Here is a 17,673-nt window from a genome sequence, read left to right on the forward strand (position 1 = left end):
AGTTTTTTTGCAATTTCTTGAGGGAAGGCTTCGTTTAAAATGTGAATAACGAATTTTCTAGCTAAATAAGTGAAAAGGCACTCTTTTTAAAGTAAATACCTTTGAAATTATAATTAATCTTATGCCCAGAAAAAGTGAAAAAAAAAATCTTCATTAATTATGAAACAAAGATTCAACAGAAGCAATAAGATATTGGTAAACTGGGTGGGCTAGCGGTGGTGAGGTAAGTTGACCCATCATCTTAACGAATTGGGGATATACGGATTAACTCATGGACGTAACTATAAAATTAAAAAGTCCGCGGCATGCTTAGATTGGCATGTAGATTACTCATTCAATGAAAACAAAATGTTCATTAACACCTATTACTTAGGAAAACAAGTTAAGAAAGTTTATCATAAATGATGCGGTGATGATGAAGGGTCTCATCTTGTGGTCATGATAGAGGTCAAAGTCAAAACGGTTAACGCACAGATTTCATCGGACGGTCGGGTGAAGCATGCCCCTACTGAGGGAGAATGCCTCGATCCGTCGCCGCCTTTCTACACGAGGAGAAGTAAAACGACCGACGCTCAATGGATTATCAGACGCCGAACGGAGGAGGAGACGAGGTGCAGAAACCAAGCCGAGTGGCTACCCCGCTTGGCCTGGCAGTAGGTCTTGGCAGTGGCAGAGTGGAATTTCGGTCGAGCGGACACACGGACAGGAGTAGCGAGGTTCTGATCGACTGAACGGGACACCAGAGCGGCGAAATTCCGGCCGAGCGACCAACTCGCTCGGCCTAACAGTACACTTCCTCTGATATCCATCGACGTCCTTTTGGGAGTTGGTGTCGCCGACACAGAGCATGGATAACCAGAAGATCATACGGCGGAAGCTTCTACTATCACTTCAAAGATATGCTCGGTCCGTTAAGGTACTGTGTCAGAAACACTTTACCAACAAGTCTTTCAGGGAAAACTTTGAGAAGTGTGCTCGCCTTGGGAAGGATGTACGCGCGCTACAAGAACTCTATACAAAGGGGGGCTCAAGTATCGGCGGAGGTACGCAATACGCGAGACACTGTGCTCTCTGTTGTTCATTTTTGCTCCGCCTTCTACTTTATCGTCGGTGACTGACTTAAGCGTCAGAGGGTCAACGCCAGGGACCCTTCCCTGGCTCGGCACTAACGTCATCTGTGTTGCAGGTCCGAGTGGAGTCTATAGGTGGTGAGCGAGAGCGCCACATCCCCGGCATTTCATCTCTTCGACTTTCGGACATAATCATATTTGGCGTCATCTGTGGGAACTTAACCTACATCTGAGGCAAGAAGATAGAGAACGTTGGATGACTCACCACCGTGACACTCACCCAGGAAGAGTCAATGCTCGTTCAAGCCCGAGTGACAAAGATGATTGAGCAGCAACAACAACAGGCGTTAGCCAATCGGCAAGCGTTGCAGCCTGCAGCATCGGCAGCCGGGAGACGAGCAGGGCAGGAAGACCGAGCGGAGCAAATCTCCGTATGGGGGCAGAATAGAAGGCCGATCGGCACACAGGGGGAAGCACCGTCCACGCCGATCCCCTTTCATCGCGCCTGGTTCCAAACCCTCTCAGAAATAGCCCAAGCGAATCAAGAATGGGGATCGTCTTCGGATGATGCTCCCATTCGGGAGGCACGAAAAGGCAAGGAGTCCCGAAGCAACGCGTCACCTGAAGGGATCAATCGGCAGTTCTCCGAGGAGATCTTACAAGACCTTCTACCCAGACATTATACCCTGCTGGTGATCGGGACATACAATGGATCGACCGATCCAGATGATCATCTGGATAGATTCGATAATGAAGTCACGCTGCACCAGTATACAGATGGGGTAAAGTGCCAAGTCTTTCTTACTACTCTCTCTGTATCGGCGCAACGTTGGTTTAGAAGATTGCCGGACGGATCTATACGCAGCTTCAAGGACTTCCGAACGAGTTGCATTCTTACATCATTTCGCCAACAACCGACGCTATCAAAAGATGATCGTCAACCTCTTCTCCCTGAAACAAGGATCAAAAGAAACACTTCGGGCCTACATACAACGTTTCAATCAAGTAGCCATAGGCATCCCCTCGGTCATACGAGACGATGATGAACGCCTTCACTCAGGGGCTCGTCGAGGGAGATTTCTTCCGATTGCTCATCAGGAAGTCGCCCAGGGACTTTGACCACATGCTTAAGAAGACCAACGAATATATAAATGTGGAAGAAGCCCAAGCGGCCAGAAGAAAAGAGGCGTCGACTATCAAGCAGCCATCAGCCGCCCATAGGGCCGAGGGCCGAAGGAGCGCGACCACACCAGAAGACCAGGACACATGCTGTGCAGCATGTGGCTTCCGGTCGGCAGAAGGCGTCAAAAGGCAAGGTGTGGACACTGATGTTGTATTCTTTCCACTAGTCGGCGACCCACAACACGCGTGATTGTCGCGGTCTAACACCAATCATCAGCCGACCGGCTCCAAGAGGATACTACCGTCGATCTCCTTCTCTCAATCGGCGCCAAAGACACCAATCTACTGGGCGGCGAGAGGACGAAAGAAACGCGCTCGAGCGGCACCATCAACACCAGCGAAAGGATGACACAGATCCCTCCCGAGTCTCGGCCGAGCGAAATAGACCCTCCGCTCGGGAAGAAGAAAACAGAAGCAACGCATCCTTAGGAGAAATAGGCATGATCGCCGGAGGGTCGATCGGCGACGACTCCAACAGAGCCAGGAAGTCGTACACTTAACGGCTGGAGATCCACGCTGTGGGATGTAGCAGGGAGAAGGTCGAAGGGCCCGAGATCAGCTTCGGCCCCAGCGAGTTGGAGGGAGTGGAGATCCCTCATGACAACACGCTGATCATCCGGGCGGTAATCGCTAATTACACTATTCATCGAACTTTTATTGAGACAGGGAGTTTGGTGAACATCATCTTCAAGAAGGCGTTCGATCAATTACAAATTGATCGGAATGAGTTACTGCCCATGACGACCCCACTTTATGGTTTTACGAGTAATGAAGTGTTGCCACTCGGATAGGATCGACTGACCATCTCGCTCAAGGAAGAACCATTGAGGAGAACCAGAACCACGAACTTTATCGTGGTGGACGCGTCATCAGCCTACAACATCATCTTGGGTCGACCGACCCTCAACGAATTCTGGGCGGTGGTGTTTACCTACTGTCAAAAGATTAAGTTTTCGGTGGACAACCGGGTAGGCAAGGTTAAAGGCGATCAGTTGGCTGCTCGGCAATGCTACGTCGAGATGGTCAAGTCCGAAGCGAGAAGCGCTCGGAAGAATCCGCGCTTGGAGGTGAACGCAATCACTGAAAAGCCTCCTACACTGGTGTACAAAGAAAAGGAGGAGGTACAGATCCACCTTAGTTGAACGGAAGCAACCACCGTTATTGTCGCTGACCTGAAGGTGGACAAGAAGGCAAAATTGATTGCATGCCTTAGACAAAATCACGATGTGTTCGCCTGATCGACACATGAGCTTCCCGGTATCTCCTCGAACGTGGCTCAGCATGAGCTTCATGTTCGACCGGATGCTCGGCCGGCGAAGTAAAGAAAGAGGGACTTCAGCGCAGAACAAAATTTGATCATCCGGGCGGAGATAGAGAAGTTGTTGTAGGTCACCATATTAGGGAAGTTCAATTCCCGAGCTGGCTAGCCAACGTCATGTTGGTCTCCAAATTGGACAATAGATGACGGGTTTGCATCGACTTCCGCAATTTGAACAAGGCGTGCCCGAAGGACTTTTACCCGTTATCCAGGATAGACCAGATGGTGGACTCAACGGTAGGCTGCGAGCTGATCTGTATGCTCGACACATACCAAGGGAATCACCAAGTGCGGTCATCCGAGAATACTAACTTCATTACGGCTGACGGAACGTACTATTATAACGTCATGTCGTTAGGACTCAAGAATGTCGAGCGAAGAAGGCAAGTGACCGATCGGGCAAAGCAAGGTCACAGTTTTCTTGTAACAGATTCTTCACACCTCTGGCTGTGCTCATATATGAGTCAACTTGGTTCAGTATAATCCGGACCTTAGATTTGTACCCTCTTCGTACCCATACGTGAGAGAAAGACTCTCCTCATATATTTGTTCACATCATGTATGTGAATTAATATAAACGAATAAACATGCCTTGAAACTCTCAATATGATACTAAAGTCTCATTCACAATAGAGTTTCATGTGTCTTCCACCTCTTCTCCATTCAATATATATACAACAAGTAGTAATTTGGATGATTGTGGGTTCGATGAGTCAGAAGAAGAGAAAAGATCACATCTTAGTAGCCAAAAGGACAAGTTTAGTGACGTTAAAGCGCTAAAAGTTATCGAGAAAAAAGTATGAAAATGAGGATGAAGAAGTAATAAGTACTATGGGTATGAAAAATTAAAGGATGAGAAAAAACAAGTCATGGCTGGGGAAGCTCCCGTATGAGCTTTTTAAAGTGCTGTGCGTTTAGAGTGAAACCGGTTTGATCTTGGGGCTTTGGATGCTTAGGAAGAAGCTGTACAAGATGCAACCCAGGAGTAGAAGCATTCCTCTGGAGATGTGATCATTGAAGATGAAACTGAGCTTAAATAAATTTGATTTACCACTTAGTGTGTGTGAAATCGCATCTCACGTTTATAATCCATGCATGCTTTTGATTTCATAGAAGTTTGAGGTCGGTTGGTGAAATGATATGGTTGGCTACTTAGCTTGATGTTTATACAAGGAGAAGTGTGTTGTAAGATGTGTTTATAGATTTGGCGAATTAGTAGTATAATATCAATGGTAGGTAGAATATCAAAGATTCTCTGTTAATATTTGTTTCTCTTTGTAGAGGCTTCTCCAATCTCAATTGAAGATTCAAGCAGTGCGTCTCAACGAAGCTTTCTCGATCGTGAGATGTCTTTCAATTCTAAAATCTCAATTACCTGTTGGTGGATTGATCTCATGGTCAATTCTAACCCTTTAGCGAGATGCTTCGTAACTCCACGCAAGAAGAGTTGATTCATCTAGACACCCCGAGTAATTACGTTTTCAAGGAAACTTTGAGTCCCCAATTGATCATGAAAGACCATTTTCTTTGTCATTAGGTTCCATGCCTTGCAATGATCTTATTTTCATTATTTAGTCTTATTATTAAGTTGATGTTGGTCAGATTAGTAATACATATTCTGTGTTATTTATTTATTTATCGAAAGTATTATCTTTCGAATAAATTGTTATATTATCTCGAGGTGCTCACAAAATATTATGAAGATTATTAATTTAAAAGTTAAATCATAAATAAAATTATCATATATAACTTAGTAAATTTATGGTTTTCATTTTTTACAATTTGGATGTAAATAAACATAGGCCATAAAGTTAAATTAAACATCGAGATCTAAAAGTAAAATTATTGATGAACTACACACATTAATGAGCAAGCTTATTACTTTTTAATTCGATGCGTTAAAAGATGGATAAATTTTGTGTTAAAATAAAAGTTAAAGATCAGTTAAAAGATATATATAATTTATTAATTGATTAGCAACACACCCATTAATATCCAATGTGGTCGTGCCGGAGTGGTTATCGGGCATGACTAGAAATCATGTGGGCTCTGCCCGCGCAGGTTCGAATCCTGCCGACCACGATTTTTTTGTCAAAACAGTGGAACAAAAATGTGAATAACGAATTTTCTAGCCAGATAAGTAAAAAAACACTCCTTTTTTTTTAGTAAATACCTTTGAAATTATAATTAATGGGCCTAGGCAGGGTCGGCTCATTTGAACCCGTCTTTAAATGGATTGATAAAATTTTAACTCAACCTACTTAGATTGTTTGGTAGGACAAGCCAATCTGATAACCAATTTAAATTGACGGCTCTAATTAGTAGAATAAAAAGATACCCTGCAAATGGCTGGTTAGCAAGCTTAATTAGATAATCTGCCTAAATTATTGACATGAGGCAGGTCATAACTAAAATCTGAGTGAAGTCACACATCATACAGTTGGCCTTAACCATCATTATTTGGATAATTGGTGACCTGATCTCAACCAACTCAGCAAATAAACAAACATTGACAACAAGAAAATAAATCAACAGGTTGGGATGTTTGATAGGAAGAAGAAAAAAAATCAATTGTATGATTAGATGAGTTCATATTCCAACTCCAGCATCAACCACTGCTACAGTCTAATCTAACAACTAGAATATAAACTATGAAGTGAATGATTGTTGTTATTCACATAATTTATATCTAAACAAATCAATGAATATATGGATAGATCATAGACGACTTTGTGAAGCAATGATGTGAATGAATCAAAATCCCATTACTGCTTGAGTAAGGTTGAGCAAAGGAGGCAATGCACTAGGAGCAAACTTCCTTGCAAAGAGAAAGCAAATGTTGGTTGGCACTGAGTTGTGCATGCAGAAGCTCCCATTGTTTCTTATGGCCTGAATAAACTCCACTGTGATATTCGGTGCGCCATATCGTGCCGGATGAGGGCCGCCCCTGGACCAGTCGACCCATGTCACGCTCCGGTTCGCTGTCAATGATCCATGGAACATGTTCATGTAAGTCGGAATGTAGTGCTCATCTGGGTAGCAGGAAGGCTTGCAGTGCCTTCTGAAGAGGGAGTAGTACTTGTAGTCCGCGACTATGCTCACCGCTAGCTCGCGGTTGAGCTCGAACCACTGAGAGCCTTTCCGCCACTGATACAGCATGATCTTGGGTGCCATGTGCCGGCTGTATCGCCCGCGGCCCTGCCGGGTGTTCTCGTCGTAGGACTCGACGAAGCTGTGGGCTGAATTGATGAGGTATTCATATACAGTAGGGAAGTTGTGCACTGGAATGCAACTCTCGGAGAGCAGCACAAAGCGCTCGTTGGAGAAGTCCAATAAAGCATTGGCCAAGAGGCGCTTCTCGCCATCTATTAATGTGATGGATCCCCATGATGCCTCCTGCAAATAGAAAAAGAGGTAAGGAACAGAAGTTTGATGGTGTGATGTTATGGAAGTGAACAGAATCAGATATAGCTTCTCACCTCGCTGGGAATTTGTCTGCCGAAGAAAACGGAGGTCTCTGGTACATTGAGCCTGTAATCTGGAAGGGTGTGCACGTAGATTGAGAACAAGCCCTTGTGGTCTTTGAAGAACCTTTCCCAGAGAGGGGCAAAAGGCAGAGGCCCCCTTGTCAAGAACATGAATGCTACCTTGGGCACTCTTTGGAAAGGATATTCCTCCATCTTTGGCACCAACGACGCCCTCCAAAAGAGCTCGTCGTCGGACATGGTATGTGCCAAGTTGGTCGGCTGGGCGAAGGTCTTGAAATCTGTGGAATCTTTGTAGCATTCCGTCGAATAGATGGTGGTCGGGAAGAATAGCTCGGTCCGCGAGGCGAAGTACCGAGTGTAGTGTGCGCTCCCAGATAAGCCCAAGACGATGCCGGACATGAAGACGAGGAGGAATGAGACGAGACTAACCAGTCGGCCGAACGACCAGTCCTTCTTTGGTGAAGATTGAAAGAAATCCACGTCTGCTTGATCTGGCTTTGATCTCAGTTTCATCTCGTTCCACATCTCTTATTCTTTGAGTTGGTTCACCGGCGAAGGGTATCGTAATCGAGGAGCAATGATCTCAGTTGGAATGAAGTTGTATAACTATTTCCTGCCTTTTTTACTGCAAAAAATTGAATTTTTTTTGGGTCAACTAGAGAATCAAGAAGTATACAAATAAGGGAGATCAAATCCAGGAGCATATAGATCCAGCAACTGAGACCCTTTGTTGGTCGGGCAGATACTGTAAATAATAAACACCAAATCAAAAGGCAACACAGACGAAAGCTCAGAAAGAGAACAAGCTGGAAGCTCCCATCTTGTGAATGAATATTCAACAAAACGAATAAGGATGGCAAAATAAAGAAAGGTGATCAGATCCATCCATGAAAAATTACCGGTCCTCCCAAAAATCTACTTTTTTCAGTAAGTGCCGAAAGAAAATCATGAAAACTTCTGAGAAGACATCAATTCGACTGTAATCCCTAATAAGCAAATAGAACTCCCCCTCTCCGCCCACCCAAAGAACTAAGAAGAAGAAAAAGGGGGAAAATCCCGATCCTTGACAGAACCAAAACTTTCCAACGATTTCTTTGCAACTGAAATCGCAGAAGAATTCGAGCCGAAAAAAAAAGCTAAAAAGGGCGAATTTACTGCATACCTCAACACAAACACGCAATATATACATCAATCGACGCCAATCCACTCTCTCTCGTCGCTCGCCGAGAGATCGAAGTGGAACCAAATGGCGGAGTATAAAGAGAAGAAGAGCCACCGAACTTATACTCGATCTCGATCAGAAGAAGCGCGTGAAGACGAGCAAAGCAAAGGGAGAAGACGAGATCGTTGATCGGGCCTCGTCTCGGGCCTCGTCTCTCCACCGTGTCACCGTCGACCTTTCAGATACAAAAGTCTCCACCGAGTCGCGAATGGCAAAACGGTCGGCCCGCCACCCAAGTAAAGTACTGGCCTAACTTGTTTCTGCGTGCACCCGACTCGTCATTGGCATAATCTCCGGGACCCACGAAGCCGGACATCGTATCGTAACTGGTAACGTAAGAGTAATGCCAGCGCGGATGGAGAGGACGAGAGCGACATGGGATGAGTTGGAATTTTAAGGAGCAAAAAAGGAAAATAATAATAATTATTATAATAAAAAGAAGATTCCACCCAAATTCAGATGATCGGGTGAAAGTTGGCTCAACTAAAATAATAACCTTGGCTTCCAAGCGCCGTCTATTTCCAGGACACGGATTTGTTTGACGCCGTCAGTTTGGCGGACGGCCAACTAACAGTCGACCGACTCACCTCGAGTGGCTGTCGCCCTCGATAAACTAACTAGAAATTCAAAGGGGTTTTTAATTTGAGATGAGAGAAATGGAAATTATTATTAACAAAACGGGTTGTATTTTTTTTTTAAATAAACATTATATTATTCCAAACTGTTACGCTATTGTAAACACTTCATCAGAAAAATAACAAGTCCGTTCTGGTTTGGTAATCGCATCTGAAAATGGACACGAAGACGAAGTGAAGGAACTATGTACATATTACAGATCGAAGGATAAAGCCACTGTAATGTCTCAGTCAGTCTCTTCATCAAAAGGATGCATCCTTGAAGTTCTATTATTCATGGCTGTACCATACAAAGAAATGGAAAGTGTGAAGTTGACATGAATTGGAGGAAATAGACAGATCAGAAATCAAGATTAGTTCTTTCAGTACCGTTATCAATCTGCTCTTTCATCTTGGCCTTGCTTTTTGGATCTTGGAGAGCAAGGAGGTGATTTTGGTCGATGGAGAGCCGGCTGAGCGCATCTGACAGTGCCGCGTACTTTGTTACAATGTGTTTATACAAGCCCAGCAACTTCTGCACGTCCTCGAACCTGAGATCCTGTGCTTTGGCTTCCATGAATGGATATCTGTAGTCTGGCAAAACAGATGGATTCTCAGTTAACAAAGTCGATACTATTAATCTCAACATGCACTCAGTAAAAAAGTATTAGAATTGCAAAACGTTTTATTGTAATTCATTAGATAGGAAAGAGATTTGAAACTTGATTCTGGAAACAATATAGGTACTTGTAGCTTATCAGAAATGCACCCTTGAAAGCACATTCTGTGGTGCCAAGACAGCATTGTATAGGAATGGCACTAGAGGATTTGAGATCAATTTATCATCTCTGCTCTCACTCAAGTAAAAATTCTCTACGATACCAAACTTAGAGGCTGAATCTTGTAAATGACTGTTCAAATTTGACTCATAACATGTTATAGTTGGTCTTAGGGAATATGCTTGACATATCTATGGCCTTATCATCCTTTGTTGCCTTTGGTGCTTCATGCATTACTTTTATATATATATAGTTAGCTCATATACTTAGATATCCCACCAATATGTATGTAGGAAGCGCAAAGTTGGGTAAGTGGTCACTAATACGATTTTTCCTATGCCAAGTCACAAAATAAACTCTGTAAATACCACTTTGCTTTGCGGCTTTTGAATCTAGGAAAATATGGAATCAAGTGACGAGATTAGTTGACTGTTGCAAGTATGGAAGTATTCACGAGATAAAACCATATAGGTATGCACTAAATCATATGCCTATGGACAAAATATAGTTTGTTGAGGTAATAAAGTCCTTGTAAAATCACAATGATCCATGAATCAAATCAGAGAATCGTTTTCAAGTTACAGGTAATAACTTCAGATTGAAAACATACTATACAAGGCTATCACATGATCTCTGTAAACTTTAACATGACATTATAGTGAATAAGTAGCTACCTTTGGCATTAATCTCTTTGCCATGACTTCTCAGTGTGCTGGATTTGCCTTCAGATGAGTGAACAATAGCACTAGGCTCATTGATAGTCATCTCATTTGCTGATATCACTAATTGCATATTTTTATTAAATTCACTCTCATCCATGGACAGTGAACTATCATTGATATTTGCTATGAATGTTTTTGCTGAAATCAGATTAGTAAGGTAGTATTCCACTTCTGAAACGAGTTTGGAATGCTTCCTAAAGAGCTGAATAAATTTAAGGTTTGAATGCAAGTGGGGTAGATTGGCCAAGATATTTGCACAAAAAAGAAGACACATCATTTTCCATAGGATGAAAGGAAAAATGACCCACAAAAATAACTGAATCTTAAACATAGACTAAAAAAGGAATTACCAAGCAAAACAATTACAAGACTAATTTTTAGGAACAGTAATATTTGGAAAATTTTAAATTACAATGAAAGATAGTTTGCCTTGATTGTAGTGAATATAAGAATTGGAAGAAAATCATCAGCCCCAGCTGGTTTGTGATTTGTTGTCATTGAAATCTCAAGCAATAAATTGTTTATGATACGACAGCAATTCATAATGCAGTGCAGTTTATCCCGTGGAGCTTTAAAAGCATTAATCTTTTGGAGCTCTTTTGCTGCAAACTGGTAAGAGTAGAGAGAAAACAAGTTAGCCCAATAACCCAGCAGGAGCAAATTGGTTATAATAACTAGAAGTGTCCATAGAAATTTAGAGACAAAATTTAAAAAAAAAAAAACTATGAAGTGTTAGATCAAGAATCTGATTTATTAAATTTTTATTTTTACCATTAATTCCAGATCCACTAAATATTTGTTATGCTGGTTTTTGTGATATTTACACCTTATACATGATCCGCTACAACACAATTGAAACAGCATTAACCATCAATTTAAAAACCATGAAATCAATTTGTTTGTAGATTTAAAAACACACATTAAAGAATCTTTTCTAGCATATTGTTCTTGCTAGAACAATTCATGTTTCAAGTTATTCCTGTTTATTTATTCCTTCGAATTTATGCATATCAAAGTTTCATATAGACCTTTCAGGTACTCATTACACAATTGATAAGAAGCTAGGCATTTGTTCAAACAAAATGAGCATTGTGCTTGTGTGTGTTCATCCTTAATGTCACAATGCTCGAAGTCATGTTTCAGTTAAGTTTGTGTGATGACACAGAGAGAAAAAAAACATGAAGGGAAATTATTTAGGGAGAAACAAAAATACATGCAATGAGGCGTGCAATAACTCATAAACCATCTTATTAGCTAAAATGAACACATATTTTTGTATTTTGTTCAAAAAGATTATTAGTATTGACATCCATAGAATTATTTACCTTGAGTAGTGTTTACAGAATTAGTTCTGTTGACTTGAATTTTCAATATTAGTTTGAAATTTATATATTTTACTATATCTTTAGTCAAATAGCCAACGGGATTGAACTAGTAAACCTCTTGACCTGGATCCCCAACCGGTTTGTCGCAGCCTACTGTTTGCAGAGATGATACCGTTGCCAATTGTAACAGTTTCAAAATATCAGTTTGTTTCAATTGGCACAGCATGAGTTATCATTCTGTGAATCCAAATTGAAATGGGATCGACCCAGGAGGTTATACTTAGCTTGCTCCTGCAGCTTGTAAACAAGATTCTATTGCATACAATAGGCAATGCATGGGTATATTTTGGATCATACTAAGGAAAACGAGGAGAAATGGACAAAATTAGGCCTACCTCAACTGCATTGTTGCTGTTTACCTAAGATTCATTGAGGGGGCTTGACGTAGTCAATCTCTGCCAACAACTTCGTTGAGGGGGCTTGTAATTGCCTTAATCGCATAACCCTATCTGTGTTCCAATTTCCAACAACTTCTCTCGATCAAGAGTAAAGGATTATTCTTAATTGAGAACAATCAACCTCCCCCGCCCACTCAAAACCAACTTCCCACCCCTTGAGAGAGGCATCAATGGTATGATCAGTCATCTCCATTCCCCTTGTCTGATACTTATTCCCCTTATTTTTTCCTCTTCCTTCTTTCTTATTCCACTTCCTCATCTTCTTCCATTTGCTCTTCTTATCTCTCATCCTGCACTGTTGGAATGGCTGATCTGTGATGACCAATATTGTGTGTAAATAAGGGTCAACACTAGTACTGGAACCATAATTTAAACCTTGAATTGACACTTGGATTATAACTTGGCTGTGGGACTTGATAAATACTCATCTCTACTGAGAAACAAAAAAGGATAGCCATAAAGGTTGATACCTAGGAAACATTTTTATAACCATATTCACAGGGTTCTTTTTCAATTTATAGAAACTAGGAAAGATGCATGTAAGAATCAGGTAAATAAGTAGTGGTTAGTATAAATCCATTATGCAGCTTATAACACAAGAGTCATTCTTACTGGTGAGCCACTATGGATATGAAGAGTCACACGAGCAAGAATATGAGCACTGAGGAATTTGTGTTAGAGTTATACCAGCCATGAAGCTTCATTTTGGAGAACTCTAGGCACATCCAATTGATCTGGTTTGTTGGAATATATACTAAAAGCCTAATTTTTGTAAATATTTATTTTGAAATAAAGATTCACATTGGTCAAAAATATCTACATTTATGTTAAGTGTAGTTGTTCAATTAATTTATATTGTAGATAACATGGTGTGTGGTGTCACACACAGAAGATCATGTTATCAGTTTTTTATAAATTATAAACAGTTGCTTACGACTAAGATGGAAAGGAACAAACCGTCGGTAAAGTCGTAGTGTGATTAGGGATTAATTTATCTTAACTAATAAATTACACTAGTACACTCTAAGTGTATTGAGTAGGACCATTTTAGGTAAGTTCTTTTTATACTGACTTGATAAAAGAACTAGACCTTAGTTATTATGGAAGTGTGTGCTCTTAATCCTAATATAATAACAAACACATATATTTAGTATTTATTTCTTTGACTTATCAATGGGTGAGATTTAGCTCGATAAATCAATAAGTCTGATAAGTTGGGAAATGATATTACTTATAGTGTGTGTTGTTGATTATAGAAGGAAACTGTGTCCTAGTAATCTAGGTTGAGAATGACCCCAAGAGGAGCTCATAAGGATTGTCATGTTAAACCCTGCAGGTGGACTTAGTCCGACATGACGATGAGGTTGAGTGGTACTACTCTTGGACTAAGATATTAATTAAGTGAATTGTCAGTAACTCATTTAATTAGTGGACATTCGACATCTTAAACACATGGAGACTAACACACTCATAATAAGAAGGAACCCAAAATGTAATTTAGGATTGGTGCGGTAGTTCAATAATAATTCTTTAGTGGTTTAGGGTTTAGGGTTTAGTGGTATGAATTATTATTGATGAAATTAAGTTGTGTGTTCGGGGTGAACACGGGAAAGCTTATTTTCATCGGGAGACCAAAACCAATTCCTCCTCTTGGTCCCTATCGTAGCCTCTTGTATGTAGAAAATTATATCCACCTATACCCACCTTCTTACCCACTCTTTGGTGGTCGGCCAAGCTAGCTTGGAACCCAAGCTAGGGTCGGCCAAGACCCAAGGATTGAGCCAAGATTAGTGGCCGACCCTAGCTTGGAGTCCAAGCTAGGTGTGGCAGGCCACATATAATATAAAAGAGATTTTATTTAAAATTTTCTTATGTGGATAACATGGTTTTAAAAGAGAGTTTAAAATTTAAATCTTTCATTTTATAGCTTTCTACAAAAGATTAAGAAAATATTTGAAATCTTTCCTTATTTGTAGTTTGAAAGGTGGATTTTAATTTTAAGAAAACTTTCCTTTTTTGTAACCATGTTCATGATATAAAAGAGAGTTTTAAAAAATTAAATATTTCCTTTATACAAAAGATTAAGAAAAGAATAAATATCTTTCTTTATTTGTAGATTGAAAGGAGATTTTACTTTTAGAGATAACTTTCCTTTTTGGAAATCATCCACATGTTTAAAAGAAAGATTTTAATTTATAAAATTTCTTTTTATAATCCACCTTGAAGGGAAAAATTATTAGAGAAATTTTTATTAAAAATTTTCGGAAACAAATTAGGAAGTTTTAATTCTTGTGAATAAAAACTTTCCTTGAAGGAAATATAGGTGGCCGGCCATGTTATGTGAGAAAAGGAAATTGATTTTTAATTAATTAAATTTTCTTTTTCATGGCAAAGGAATTAAAGAAGTTTTTTATTTAAATTTTCTTATTTGCCAAGATCAAGGATTATAAAAGAGGTGGTAGAGGTGCCTTCATGGAGAATGACTCTATTCTATTTTTCTTCCTCTCTTTTCCTCCTTGGTGATGGTCGACCCTATTGTTTTTCCTTCTTCCTTTTCTTTCTTCTTCATTGGCCGGACCTTATAATCTCATGGAGCTTAAAGGTGGCCAGATTCTAGCTTGAAGAAGAAGGAGAGAAAGGAAGCATCCCTTGGAGCTTGGTGGTGGTGGCCGAACCACATATATTCTTGGAGTACTTGTGGTGACCGAATCTTGCAAGGAGAAGAAGGAGCTTTGGTGGTTCTCATCTCGGTAGATCGTTGCCACACAACGTCCGGGATAAGAAGAGGAATACGGTAGAAGATCAAGAGGTTATTTGCTTACAAAAAAAGGTATAACTAGTAATTATTTTCCGCATCATACTAGTTTTCCTTGTATAGTTATTTTTGGAAATACCAAACACAAGAGGCATATGATTCTAGAGTTTTCGGATTTATTTCGAATTTGTGTTTCTTTTGTTTTATTTTTCGAATTTGCGATTCGATTGTTCTTTTTGGTTAAACCTAGAGTTATATAAGGAAATTAAATATTAACTTTCCTTAAAAGGCTTTGTCTAGGAAGTGGTGGTTGCTCTCATATCCAAGAAGGCCTAGTGCCTCGCTATATTTAACCTGAAAGCCAATTTTGGAAATTAATATTTAATTTAGGTGGATTTGGATCAATAGTGTTAAGTTCCGCTTGCGATCCAAGTCTAAACCATTAAGAACAGATAAGTTAAATTTGGAATCAATAATGTTAAGTTCCGTTTGCGATTCCTAATTTAAATTCTAAAGAACACAATAGGTTGTTTAGGAAAGGTTCGACACTTGTACAAAATTTTTGTACAGTGGAACTGGTATGATCTTCCTAGGACCAACCAACAATTGGTATCAGAGCTAGGGTTTGCCTCTGTGTGTTTGGTTTTAAGATAGATTATACACATGTCATACATAATTTAGGTAGGATAATAGTAGGATGTGCTAACTTTGTGGTTGCAGGCTCCAACTATTATGGCATATAGATATTGTGTGTGATTGGACCCTTGGACATGTCAAGGGCATTATTTTGTGTGTGCATGATTGTATGTATCAAATACATCAGGAGCTATATTAGTTTTAGAATTTTATTTTTTTTTGTTCGATCTAGAATACATGTACATTCCTTTGTGGAATATATGATCGATATATGTAAAATTCTATTTTTATCGCAGATCGTATCCTTGCGAGGTGTGGTGCTATTGGAGGACCAGAGGCGCAGCGGAAAAGGAAGTTCGATGGACCCGACGGCATGATCCCTAGGGATGGCAACACGTGAAGGACAGTCATGGAAGAAGCCATAATAGTTGAAAAATTAATTTCCATATTTATTGTTTTTATTTACTGTGATGTGTGTGCGCATATGATATGTGCTTGTTATAGTTAAAATTCCTCACCTTAAATAATTAAGTGGGAGAGGGATTTTTAAATAAAATTCCACGGTCTCTATTACTGGTTTGTAAGTGATGCAACAAGCTTGCGTGTTGGCTCTGAGTGCCTCCCTCCACAACGGATGAGTTTATTGCGGATCACTAGATCAAACTTCCTTTATGGATGGATATAGGAAATTATTTAGGAGCGTGTGATACTTGTGCCCATTAAATAGGAAAGGTTCGACACTCCAACTGAAGGGGCACAATCCTATTTAATGGACTAAGTATCAAGTAATGATATACACTTAGACGCATTCAATGGTATCCTCCCCAACGAAGTCACTGCTATTATTTTGAGGGACCAAAGGAATACCAACTATTAATTTGTCATAAAACTAGGTGAAACCCTCCTCTTACAAATATTTAAATTTGTATATGTTCACACTAACGTGACATGCAAAATTCACGGTGTTTGAGGTAATTTTGTCATAAAGTTAGGTTGACAAAATAAATTGGATAAAACCTCCTCTTACAAACAAATGAATTTGTATACGTCCACACTAATGTGGCATACAAAATTCATGGCGTTTGAGGTAATTTAAGGATGACAAGATAATTAATGGATGAGACCCTCCTCTTACAAATATTTGATTTTGTATACGTCCACACTAACGTGACATACAAAATTCATGGTGTTAGAGGTGTTAGTGAATTTAAATGATATTATTTTAAGGAATCAATATTATTTTAAATTCAAAAATTTTGATCAAAGGCAGTTTAATTACAAAGTAATTATAAGAAAGAACTTAAAATTGTTTTAGTCATCTAAAATATAATACTCGCGTACTTGTATTTCCTTCTGCTCTCACAGATGATCTATTCGGATCATTATTTGCTCCGGCAATAATGGTTTGGAAGAAATTCCCTAAGGCAACAACAACTTCATCTCGTGCTTCAGCCCGTGCCTTTTCAAGCACGTACTCTCCTACTTTATCAATTATCATTTGCATCAATCCTTCTAAGATTGACTCCAAAGAAATAGGAGCTGCATTAGATGAACTCGGAGCTAAATGAGATGAACCGGGAGCTGCATTTGGTGCTGGAATTGTACCCAAGCAGCGCATACGAGGCCGCCCCTCTCCACCAACAAGGCTACCCAATAGCTTCTCCTTGAATGTGGTTGTGACGTCTGACTCAGAAACTCGAGAAATGACATCTCTTATAGCGTCCTGCACCATTCAAGAAATTAGATTATAAAAGAACTATTGTTTTATCTATAACTCCAAAAACTAGCAAGTTTTTATACTTACAACCATTGTCTTCATATCCACATCAAGTGTTTTCCCCGTTTTCGGCATGTAAGTCATAAGGAAAACATCGAGGCGAGAAGTGTCTATGCTAGTAGCCCACATCTATAATATAAAAAATTACCAACTCATGTTAACAAATAGTTTATACAAATATGGTAACCATTAGATATAATAAGTTGTGCTGTAATGAATTCTACAATATCATTAAAGCAGTTCTAATTGAACTTGGTTATTTAGTCACTTTTTGCTATCTAATAGTCATTTAGTCATCATGTATGATGAAATAACTTATCCAATTAA

The 17,673-nt window shown here is 39.8% G+C and overlaps 2 protein-coding genes and 1 non-coding gene across 3 annotated transcripts; 1 reads left to right on the forward strand and 2 right to left on the reverse strand.

The window, feature by feature from the left end:
* Positions 1–5,570: 5,570 nt before the first annotated feature.
* TRNAS-AGA lies at positions 5,571–5,652 on the forward strand. Its single transcript has one exon. It is a non-coding gene; the product is annotated as a tRNA-Ser (tRNA).
* A 462-nt stretch (positions 5,653–6,114) lies between these two features.
* LOC121991707 (glycosyltransferase BC10-like) lies at positions 6,115–8,496 on the reverse strand. The gene is made up of 3 exons (XM_042545719.1): positions 8,221–8,496; positions 7,050–7,683; positions 6,115–6,966 (listed from the first exon to the last, which is right to left on the reverse strand). The coding sequence occupies exons 2-3, from the start codon at positions 7,581–7,583 to the stop codon at positions 6,325–6,327; spliced, it is 1,176 nt and encodes a 391-aa protein (XP_042401653.1). The 5' UTR covers positions 7,584–7,683; positions 8,221–8,496; the 3' UTR covers positions 6,115–6,324.
* A 593-nt stretch (positions 8,497–9,089) lies between these two features.
* On the reverse strand, positions 9,090–10,672 carry LOC122045048 (vacuolar protein sorting-associated protein 9A-like). The gene is made up of 2 exons (XM_042605104.1): positions 10,348–10,672; positions 9,090–9,488 (listed from the first exon to the last, which is right to left on the reverse strand). The coding sequence occupies exons 1-2, from the start codon at positions 10,670–10,672 to the stop codon at positions 9,256–9,258; spliced, it is 558 nt and encodes a 185-aa protein (XP_042461038.1). The 3' UTR covers positions 9,090–9,255.
* Positions 10,673–17,673: the final 7,001 nt, after the last annotated feature.

The sequence above is a fragment of the Zingiber officinale genome, chromosome 1B (assembly GCF_018446385.1).
Source record: "Zingiber officinale cultivar Zhangliang chromosome 1B, Zo_v1.1, whole genome shotgun sequence".
Lineage (NCBI taxonomy): Eukaryota > Viridiplantae > Streptophyta > Magnoliopsida > Zingiberales > Zingiberaceae > Zingiber > Zingiber officinale.